The sequence below is a fragment of the Meleagris gallopavo genome, chromosome 3, assembly GCF_905368555.1.
Source record: "Meleagris gallopavo chromosome 3, MGAL_WU_HG_1.1, whole genome shotgun sequence".
Lineage (NCBI taxonomy): Eukaryota > Metazoa > Chordata > Aves > Galliformes > Phasianidae > Meleagris > Meleagris gallopavo.
In genome coordinates, this window is record NC_139406.1 from 90114537 (window position 1) to 90126827 (window position 12291).

Sequence of the window (12291 nt, forward strand, 5' to 3'; positions counted from 1 at the left end):
CATGACAAGCACTGGAGGAAGAAAAAAAGAAACCTGCCTTCCTTAACTTAAAATCAAGCATTTTCACCTCAAAAAGAAGGTGTTCCCTTAAATGACAGAATAATTTTGCAACATTTACCTGATAGAAATCGAGTCACTCACTCACCACAGTTACAGAATTATACTAAATTTCAAAATAATAAACTATCACACAGAACATGAAAATCACGTCAGCACAATGTAGAAGCTCAGCACAATGAAGAACAGTTTTATCAACCAAATAAACCAATATTCCCACTAATAAAAAGTGCATACATACAAGAAAGCCATTTGTTTTAAAAATCACCCAAACCATTCAAGATAATGTGCTATTACTGAAAAATAATGATGCTGTAAGAGGAGTATTATAAAGACAAGTCACCTCTGTGATATAGAACATTTGATAAGAAGTTACAAGAGAATATGAAAAGTGTTTTGTACAAGAAATACATCACATCCATTCATTATCTGTTGATAACTGTGACAGCATCACAGTCAAATGCAAAAAGAGAGGCTATGACAGATTCCAGAATACTCTGAACAAAATACAATCCCTCTTTTGATTGGATCTGAGTACAAATTAGAATGCAGATTTAAGCAAAACATGTGAGTGATACATATTTGAGGAAATTAACACTAAAAAATTGAGGAAGTGCTAATAAAAGGGATATTATGTCCTCAATAGCAAGTGCTTTGGCTCATCCATCACTATTAAATAAATAGCGTTGGATACGCTTTTTTTTTTTTCCTAAATCTTAATGCATAGCCGTGGAAGGGAAGATCTTCAACTACTTGTTAGGAAACATTATCTTTTAAAATTCCTTTGTGTGAAAAGCTTGATTAAGTATATTTACTAGTCCTGGTCCCAGCCCTACTGAGTTAAGCAGAGTGGCACTTATGGTATTGCAACTGTTCTGTAATTCCTAACTTGGAAGAACAAAATCTTTTATTAGGGAAATAAAAAAGCTGTTTTGATTAAAAACAAACTTGCTTAGAAGAGAAACGAAAATACTTTTAAACTCTACTTAACTCTAGTAAATGCTGCATCTATTAGAATAGAAAGACAATTAATTCTTCCATTTTGTATTTGATAAAATACTAGGGCTTTTCATAGTATGCCATACTGAAATACTTTCCCATGTGCTTTCAATTTCTAGAGCTTCAGACAAACAATTAAAAGCTCAAAGAGCCTTTCAGATTACACTACAATATTTGAAATGCCAAAAGGCTAGAAAACACATAAAAATAATACTTAATAATTGTCAATAATAGACCAAGTTAAAAAATATAGCAGAAAAAAAAAAAGAGAAACAGATTATATGAAGTATCAGGAGTAAACACTTAAAGGGCAGCTACAGGCATTAAATACTACATACCATGAATAATTAACTATAAAGACTTCGCCAAGCCAAATCTCCTCACTTGCTTCATGGGTACAGGGGAGAAAAACGTAATAACGCTACTGCATCCTGGCCTCACTAAGATAGTTCAGTGTTCAACTGTATTTTAATTAAGACATCTGTATCCAAAATTAGTATGACACATGAAATGCATTAATAACTACTAGACAACGAAATGCCAATTGTAAATAAAACAATGCTGGAAGATCTCCAAGATCTGCATCTTTCCCCCAGGAATACACATGAGTCACATGGGGTGACCCAGGTGGCTAACCAGTGCACTTGGTCCCAATATGGGACAAAACACGGTTCAGGACACTGCTGGTTTGTCTGCTACCTATGTTCAATCTCAAGCCTATGCTCTAGTCTAATCTGTACCTTAAGAGAGCACATTTTGCACAACAAACTGCTAGTGAGAACAAACCTATTGCATTTAATGTACTACATACAGTTAAACAAGGTCTTTGTCTTCAGTGAAAAATTAGAGAAGTTAGAATAGTGAAAGTAGCCATAGAATCAAAAAATGCTCATAGAATAAAGCATTTATGTCATTTTAGAGACTGAAGGTAATCTGAAAGTAAATATTGTTTTTGCTCTTTGGTTATACATTTTATTATCTTCTTGTGATACCAGAACATTTCATTTTGTTTTATTTATGGCTGATGACATCCCACAGAGAAATGAAATGTCTGCGAATACTCTTTTCAATAACTTCCAATATATTTTTTTTCTGAATGGCAATTACCAAACACCATTCATGACACAGATTTTCTTTTAGCCTTTTAATTTCATGCCAAACTGCAGTTATTCCATCTCTGCGTCTCTCTCAAAGACTTTACACTAGGCTTTAATCTAAAAAATGTATTAGTCATTGGAGTGACCTGATGATCTAACTTAAATCTCAACTGCAATTATAAAACACTTTTCTTAGATTGTATCAGAAACTCCTGAATGACAGTTTTATTTTAAAAAATCCTCTCTTTCTGACTCTAAAGACCACAAAAAGTATTTTCTGCTCAAAGGCTCTATTTTTGCCCAAGAACTTCTCAAAACAATTTGACATTTTGACATTTTTTCATGTTATCGTGAACAGCTTAAATAAACTGAGAAGACTACATCCTTCCAGTATCCTTTAAAATTTGACAGGTACTGTGGAAAAATTAAAGATTGCATTTAGAGTCCTACCTCACAATAGGCAATTTGGTGAATGGAACAGGAGGTAACTTCAAACCATCTGGAAGAGTGATGAATTCCATTGTGCCAGGGCATTTTGCTGTGTAGCTTTCCAAGCTCTGTGTTACATCTTTCTTTTCTAGAAACAAGTTAATTGAAAATAAGAGTAAGAAACACTTGCAACATATATACAACTAAAGTTTAAGATGAAATTATGATCTGAAGCTTTACTTGCCTTTTTGGACTTTTACAAGGTCACTGTAGTGGAACCAACTATTGTATGAGAATATTTAACGTTATGCACCAAAATCCTTAAGTGCATAAAACAAAACTAAATAAGTGGTCTTCAGTAACCAAGATTGAACAACAAAATAGTAACAAAAGTTTTATGTACCTTTTTATAATTTTTAAAGCTGACATCTTATACCTATTTTGATTAGTTTTTTCTTTCATTGGCAAGATAACAATTTCTAAAACTGAACTTACAAATCTAAATATCCAGAGCAAACGGCATCAGGCACATGAAGGTTATTTACAACATCAATGTTATGTGAACAAGCCTTGTCCTAAACAACACATAGAACAGTATCAATGCCAGAAAAGAAACCAATGAATTTTGAGGCTATCTTGCATTAAAACTACCTACTTCTTAAAATAATTATGCTATGCTGCTAAATGTTAACAACCAGTATGAAATTTTTTCTTTTGTTTTGCTTAAAATACAAGAACATTCAAGCAAACATACATTATTAATTTCATCTTCATGGCTCTGAATTTTCACCAATTGTCAGTTCCAACAATTCAAACAATTGTGTCTCCAGAAAAAAATGGGTTATATATGGCTTGAATACCAAATTGTTGTTCTCTGATGAGACTGGAGTCTCACCAAACAGAAATAAACCTCAAAGCTTATGTTTAGATGGGAGGATGTGAATACTCTTACACCTGTAAGAGTTTAAAGTACAATGAACATTCTTCTGTACATGTGTCATCAATAAAAATAACTATGCAGTAACTAAATAGCTTCAAGAAATTGCTTCCGAGATCTAAATACACAAAGATAATCAAAACACGAAAGAGAGGAGTGATAGCAGATGCTCTTTTCCAAAAAAATTCCTTAGAAAGGCTATTAAAAAAAAAAAAGATACTGTTTGTTTACACTGATGTGAAAAACCAGCAATGAATTTCATATAAAACAGTGGGAAAAAAAAAAAAAGTTTACATATACTTATAAGAAGAGTTTGGCCAAAGGCTTACATATAATTACTGTTTAGATATTAAATTTCAGTGATAAAGTAACATGATTTCTCTAGAACTACCTGCTGTTTTCTCCTGTGCTATTATCAAATTATTATAATTAGCTCCATTAAAACATTGTCTCTTAATCATTTCCAGGTAATTAGCTGTTTGCCAGCTGTAGTAGTCTTCATGGAATGACCCAAAACAGATTCATTCAGAAACTACATTTGATCTAGTAAGAATCTGCTTTAAAGTTTAAAATTTCAACTGATGAGCTCAATACAAATTGAAAATGGATAAAGTGAAATTATCAGCAAGCTTCTTTCAAATAGAGCATCATTTTATCTGTAACACTACAAGGACCACATTGTGCCTTCATGAACAAACTGAAAGACTTCCTGGAGATTCCAAGATGCAGAAGCGCATATAGAGGTAATTAAGCATAGTTTGAATGTTATCACCAGTAATATTTACTACATACAAGCTTCAACTAGGTTACTATATCCTGTCCACTCTACAATCTTTTCAAAAGAAAATATGGAGTATCAGTAGGGATATCCATGGATAATGGATAATTCCATGAATCCCTGGACTTGCAGATCAGAGGTCAGAGCAGCTATCTCCTCAGATTCACTTTGCCTTCTCTTCTGCTATTTTTTTTTTTTTTCTGCTGTATAAAAACGCATTGGGCTACACGAGCAAGGGGTTAGTCAGGAAACCAAAGGAAGCTATTACATTCTTCTCTGCAGCACAGATCAGGCCATGGCTACAATATGGAGTCTAGTTTTGCATTTCCCAGTTCAAGGCAAGTGTGGAAAAACTGAAGGAGCAGCATAGAAAGGTCAGCACAGTTAGGGCTCTGAGGCAAGGTCTATGTGGACGGGTAGAGTTGCCTGATGAAAAGAAAGATCTGGAGGAAACTGACCACCAGAGGGGCTGTCCAGAAGGCCTGTGGAATCTGTCTCTGAAGGTTTTCAAAACACAGTTGAATAAAAGCACAGCCAGTAAAAGTTTTGGCTTAAGTTGGTCTGCATGACCATCAGAAGCGCTGTAAAAGGAGTATTTTCACTAGTCTGTTATTTCAGACAATTGTTGCTGCTTCCTGGCCATCAGCAACTCATTTTCCTCCCAAGTTATTAGCACTTCTCTCCTTGTTTATAGCAAAAATCAGAGCAACTTCTTCCAGGAGGAGCCAGATACACCACTGACATCATAGGAAGGATTCGCTCACTCTTATTCTTTTCCTCTAAAAGATAAAAGAGGACTGCATTTAAAGAGCACGAACTTTCAGAGAACAACTGACATCCTGAGTCTACATAATGTGGCAAGACCTAACTATTCATTTCAATGCGAGCTGAGAAATTTACAAATATTTAATAATAATGCAACATTATAAGCCAGTCATTTGTTCCTGCATAAGGATGCAGATCCAGTTATAACACTGGAATAAAAACAGTGTGGTGATTTAAGTCAGAGAAGAATATGGCTGTTCCTGTCCAATATGAATTGTCAGAAACTACAAAATTATAAAATTACTTTCACAATATAAACCAGGGGACAGTTCCTTAGCAGTATACAGCTGGTAAGAAATACACTTAACTCGCTTCATTTTGCCTGCCTGCTATTTCTCATAACCTATAATCACAACAGATTGCCGTAACTAGAAACAGCACCTTCAAAAATGAAACAACACAAGCTGATGGGACAACAGACCATTTTTACCATCTGTGAAAATATGAATGGGAGAAGCACGTTATTTTCTCCTTTCACGTTAAACTGTTCCTGGTCCAGGTAGGTTTATCTGTTTGTAGAAAAGGTGCTACTGTGAAAAAGTTGATCTCTAGCACACAGTCAGCAATTTAAAGGTTCAGGATATTACTTCATCCAAAGATTTTTAATACAGACTCATAAAGCCTGGTGAGAAGTAAGCATAGCATCCCCTTTAACACTTTTAAGGCATGTGTTTTTCTGTTTCCTATACCACTTAATTTTATTTTAATGTCTGTCAGACCAAGTAATGCAATGCTGCATTTGAAATGCTACTGCTAACACCGCATACATGTGTTTTCTTTCTCATAAACTCAATTCTTCAGGATGCATCTTGCATGATTCCTCTGACTAATCTATCACTGTAGCACACTGATGGCTACACGTATTTTCTGGTACACAACATATGTTTTTCACTGAAGCCTGTGTTGCCCATATCAATCTGGCATTCATAGGCTTGTAAGGCCAGGAATACACACTTTCTAAGCGCATAAACATTGATTGCAATTGCCTTTGTTATGAAACTAATGCACACAACAGTTAAATTGCACTGCTTCCACTGAACTGTCTTTAGCCACTCAGCACATTTTAGTCAGGTATAGGAAATGTTCCAGAAAATACATCTCAGGCATATCCAGACACTCCAACCAGCATCACAGAGCCAAGATATGCAGCAGTTCAAGAGAGAGTACTTGCATAAAAATTTCAGGCTCTAACAGTCAGGATGTTATTTGTCTTTTGTCTTAAACTGAGACAGGGGAGGTTTAGGTTAGATATTAGGAGGAAGTTTTTCACACAGAGGGTGGTGACACACTGGAACAGGTTGCCCAAGGAGGCTGTGGATGCCCCATCCCTGGAGGCATTCAAGGCCAGGCTGGATGTGGCTCTGGGCAGCCTGGTCTGCGGGTTGGTGACCCTGCACGTAGCAGGGGGGTTGAAACTCGACGATCATTGTGGTCCTTTTCAACCCAGGCCATTCTGTGATTCTATGATTTTTATAAGAGGAAGAGCATGTAACACCTGTAGAGTCTACTGGGATGGAAAGCATCACAGCAACCAAAGACACTGCCTCAGCATGCACTTAATTCTGCATGAGACCAGAGATCTGCCACTCTGAAGAACTGGCTTTTATTTCCTAGTGTGAAACACTGTCATTCAAAGCAACACTTGCAAAAGGAATTTGTTTACAGATTTCAGAGTCACATTTTTTATTTCACACTAGAAACTCAGCATGCTTTCTGCACAGGCAAGGCTAAAACAAGACATTTTCCTACGCTGATACTGTATGAAGTGCAGTTTATAACAAGCTGTTGACAAGCCAACAGTATTATTGCTTTTCACTTTGCACTGCATCTCAGCTGAGATGCAAAAACAATCTACATCAACAGGACATACCAAGAAGCATCCACGATGTAAAAGAACAAGAGCTACACAATCTTTCCCGACAGCCACTTCTGAAAGCAGATGTTGAAGTCTCTCTCCCTTGACTGATGCTTCTGCCACCTGACCTCAGAGGTTTGAAGGAATGATAAAAACTTCTCTTTTAACCCAATTTGCATCAAAGCCTTGTAGTTGTCATAACCCACCACAGACTGCTATTTTTGAAATAGCTCTGATTTTTTTTTTCAAGCATCTGCCTCACTGTCACTGTATTTTGACACAACCAGAAACTACACCAACTTTCTGGAAAGACTTTTTTTTCAACTACTGTCTCCTGATCCATATTTTAGATGACTATCTGTGGCGTAAAGAGACAGATATCATTGGTATTTACCTTTCTCTTTTGAAGGAAGGGATGGAAAATGGTTACTCTTCAGAGTTTTTTGCCATCTAATATTTTCATCCTTGCCAGCAGGAAAGCAAAAGACACTTGGTCCATTCACCTGTGAATTATCCTCTGAATATGTTTATTTTTTCATCTGGACTTTTCTCATTTCTCACAATTTTTTTTCTCCAGTTTCTCTCCAGATTCACTTATGATCAGTATCATAAAATAGCTGCACTGAAATAAAGTTGCACAGCACAGCTTCACCAAGGGAAGTTTGTGCCTGACCAATCTAGTGGCCTTCTGTGGTGGAGTGACAGCATCTGAGAACAAAGGGAATTAAACTGATGTCATCTACCTGGACTTCTGCAAGGCCTCTGACACGGTCCCCCACCACATCCTTATCACTGAATTGGAGAATTGGATTTGAAGGGTGGACTTTTCAGAGGGTTGGTGGCAAGTGGTGTCCCACAGAGGTCTGCCTTAAGGTTGGTACTCTTTAAGATCTTCATCAGTGACAAAGATGATGGCTGATGAAGAACTGAGACATCAGTGTGTGCTTGCAGCCTGGAAAACCAACAGTATTCTGGGCTGCATCAGAAGAGGGGTGGCCAGCAGGGCAATGGAGGTGACTGTCCCTCCACCCTGACCTCATGAGGCCCCACGTGGATGGAGTATCTGAGATCTGAGTCTTTTGCTAATATGAGAACACAAAAAACTGGAAGCTTCAGTTGCACAGTTAGATACCGTTTGTGACTGAAAGCCACTGAATGTGAAGGAAGTCTTTCTGCTTGTTTCACAATAATGTGAAGCAACATTTCACAGTATTTCACAAAAAAAATCTCAACAGGGCAGGAAAGGAGGTCAGTTATATATGAACATTTTTAAGCACTTTGGTAATCACAATTTAACCATATCATACAAACAGCATTTCATGCCTTGGCAGATAACAGAAAAATTGTACAATACAATTGTTTTAATTGTATGCCTTAATGCTGTTACACTTGAAGAAATGTAGAACATCTGTACTTAGTCACAGTCATTACCCACTAAAATTGAATCAAGTATTAAAAATATAGTATTGGATCCTTGGTTGATCTTGTATTGATGAAGTTAATCTGTCCCCTGCAAAATAACCTACAGCAAGGCAGAACAAAGAAAGAGAACAGTTTATGTATGATCTGCCAACTGGAAGACAAATGATTTTCTGCAACTCACTAAAATATTACAGAAGAAAGTAGGAAAACAAATAGCTAAAAGCCTTCTGACTCCAAAATATCCCCTGGTGATAAACTCCGAATGGAAGGTTTAACAAAAAAACTCATACCCAGGATTCTTTGTGCTGGCTGAGCTTTTCCTTTCCCAATGAAAACAGCACATGGCATTTCAGGAAGAAGTCAGAGGAGACCTCATGCAGCAGTCAGCCCCACAAAGTGGCAGCCAGCTGGCCTACCCAGTTCTCTTAGGAACGAAGTGTCAGACATCTCCCTGACAAATTGCTAGTAACAAGGCAGAAGACAGACAGTCTGACAGTAGAAAATGAAAGAGAAATGGTAATTTCTGCACCCATAAAGACAGATTTTTCCCTTCACAAAATTGAAAATTGCTTGATGAGCTATCTTCCAACTAGAATAGACAAAGTCAGTGTTTGCTGCTGGGGAGATATCCTGCACCACCCTGCTGCCAAGGCACTGCTGATCCTTCAAAGAAAAAAGGACTTCTGAAAGTGCACAAAATACTTCAAGAACCTCACAAAAGCTGGAGAAGAAAGTGAATACTCAGACTGTAACCACTACAAACTGTTTTTACCTTGAAGTTAATCACTAGGTTATATGCAAAGGTCTTCGTGATCTTTCAAGCACTCTCTCAAATTCTACTTGGGGATAGAGGCAAGTGGACAGCAATGGTTTAGCTGCATATTCAGTACACCACTCTGCTATCCCAAAAAGGTAATGTTCCAAGTGAAGTGAAAATTGCTTTCAGAGCAACCCAATGAATCCTATGCTTTCATTCCAATATTCTCTACTGCAATGCATTTCAGCACACACCTGTGGTTTCACACTGCCCTGAACAGCTACATTTCAGTCTCCTACCTCTATTCAATAGGACATGAGATATACAGGAATCACATGCAAGTTGACTGGCCAACTGGATGTCAACATACCAAAGTTAGATCTAATGGTCTTTTTGCCTTTGTCTCTTGAGGCACTGTTAGCATTTAGCTTTTATGTGTATAAACAAGTTATGAAACTGGAACAAACTCGACATCTCTGATCTGTTGTCCACATCATGTTTTGTCTGAATGGCTACTCTTAAAGGAAAAAAACATAAAGGCACTGGTAGACAGCATATAATACGAATCCTATTTCTTTGAGAAATCAAGCAAAATAAATCTCTAAATTACAGTAGAAACTAGTAAACTTCGCAGTTTGACATGAAAAAGAGCAAATACAACAGGAAAATAAAATTAATCTATGCCATCCAGAGATCTTGGTGACTAAGACCCACTTTCATGAATAGATTATCACAGCCAGCAGCTAAGTGGCTCCATCTATACAATAATGAGTGCAAAGGGATTCAGTTATGTGCTGTGTAAGAGTTCACCTTTGAAAGAGAAATGATTGCCTTTACTCCTAAGTTTGGAGGAGTGGAGGAAAAGAAGCAAACGTATTCGATACAGACAAAATACAGAAGCGTTGTCTGCGTAAGAATAACATTGCCTGCTTTTGAACAGCATCACAGAGGAAAAAAGAATGGAGATAGTTAAACGTACAATGGTCTTTTATTACAGGATCCCTAACAGTTATATAAAATGTATAATATTATGCCACAGTGAGTTTGAAATTCACACCTAGCATAAAAATGCTTTTAGATAAAATCTCATGAAAAATTGACACAGTTGAAGTCAGAGTTCACAAAAATGACATTAAAATTTTAGTATTTAGTTCTCTGTTGTCACTGAGGTAACTTCAGACGTCTGCAGTTTGAACAACATATCAAAATATATTTTGCACGTACAAAACCAATGTGTCATCCACTGAGAAATATTGGTTATATTCTATGTTAAGAAATACCAGAAGATCCACCTTAACATGAAGTGTAGCAAAATATACAAAGATAACTTGCATAACAATATAAAAATTAAGGACAAAGCAGGTTTTGTAAATACTAACAGATACAACGGCATAATTCTTATACACACTTATTTCTCAATTTGTATTTTAGGTAGAAGAAACATAGAGAGACGGAAGGTAACAACACACCAATTTCTGTAGGTCCTTTTTTCCCTACTATACTGTCCTGCAAAGACAGAGTCAACATAACTCAAAGTTTTAATATCTCCATTAGTGATATAAAGAGACTCCCCTTTCCTGAGAAAAGGACAGTTTAATTGTTTAAAGAATCACAGAATCATTAAGGTTGGTAAAGACCTCTAAGACCATCTAGTCCAACCACCCACCTGCTGCCAGTGGTGCCCACTAAACAGTGTTCCTTAGTACCAGATCTACAAGTTTCTTGAACACCTCCAGGGATGGTGACTTAACCACCTCCCTGGGCAGCCCATTCCAGCACCTGACCACTCTTTCAGAGAAGTTTTTTCTAATATCAAAGCTGAACCTCTCCTGGTGCAACTTGAGGCCATTCTCTCTCATCTTTTTGCTAGTTACCTGGGAGAAGAGACCAACCCCTACCTTGCCACAACCTCCTTTCAGAGAACTGTAGGAAGCAATAAGGTCTTCCCTGGGAATCCTCCAGACTGAACAATCCCAGTTCCCTCAGCTGGTCCTCATAAGACTTGTGCTCCAGACCCCTCGTAGCTTTGCTACCCTTCTCTGAACACGCTCCAGGTCCTCAATGTCTTCCTTGTACTGAGGGGCCCAAAACTGAACATAATGCTTGAGATGTGGCCTCACCAGTTCTGAGTATGGTGGGATGATCACCTTCCTGCTCCAGCTAGCAACACTATTTCTGATACAATCCAGAATGCCATTGGTATTCTTGGTCACCTGGGCATACTGCTGGCTCACATTCTACCAAACACTGACCAACACTCCCGGGTTCTTCTCCTCTACACAGTCTTCCAGCCACTCCGCCCCAAGCCTGTAGCGCTGCCTAGGGTTGTTGTGGCCAAAGTGCAGGATGTGGCACTCAGTCTTGTTGAACTTCATCCCAACGGCTTCAGCCCCTTGATCCAGCCTGGCCATGATCCCTCTGAAGGCCCTACCTGACAGGCAGATCAACATTTTGTCTCAACTTGGTGTCATCTGCAAACTTTCTGAGGGTGCACCCAATCCCCTCTTCCAGATCATCAGTAAAGATACTAAACAGGACAGGTCTCAATACCGACCCCTGGGGAACACTACTCCTCACCAATCTTCAGCTGGATTTAACTCCATTCACCATCACTCTCTAAGCCCAGCCATCCAGCCAGTTCTTTATCCAGCAAAGAGTGTATCCGTCCAAGTCACAGGCTGCCAGCTTTTCAATGAGAATACTGTGGGAGACAGGATCAAATGCTTTGCTAAAATCTAGGTAGATTACATCAACAGCCTTTCCCTCATCCACCAGGCAAGTCATAAGCCTGTAGTTTCCTGGATTCTCCTTATGACCTTTCTTGTAGATGGGGGTCATGCTGGCAAGCTTCCAATCCTTTCAGACCTCTCTTGTTAACCAGGAGCACTGATAGATGGTGGAAAGCACCTTGGCAATCACCTCTTCTAGATCCCTCAGCATCTCCACATGGATCCCATCCAGCCACATGGACTTGTGACAGTCCAGGTGAAGTATTAATTCTCAAACTGTATCCACCTGAATCTTGTGGGATTTATTCTGCTTCCCATCTCAGACTTCCAGATCAGGAGGTCGACTACCCTGAGGATAACTAGTCTGACTTTTAAAGACAAACGTAAAGAAGGCTTTCAGAACCTC

The 12291-nt window shown here is 38.1% G+C and overlaps 1 protein-coding gene across 4 annotated transcripts in view; it reads right to left on the minus strand.

The window, feature by feature from the left end:
• The window catches only part of TRAPPC9 (trafficking protein particle complex subunit 9), a 467199-nt gene that overhangs the window by 419965 nt on the left and 34943 nt on the right, over positions 1–12291 (minus strand). For all 4 annotated transcript variants that reach the window (XM_085221735.1, XM_085221734.1, XM_085221737.1 and 1 more), the window contains one exon: positions 2604–2730. In XM_085221735.1, the coding sequence (XP_085077861.1) occupies positions 2604–2730 (127 nt within the window). The remainder of the gene's footprint in view (positions 1–2603; positions 2731–12291) is intronic.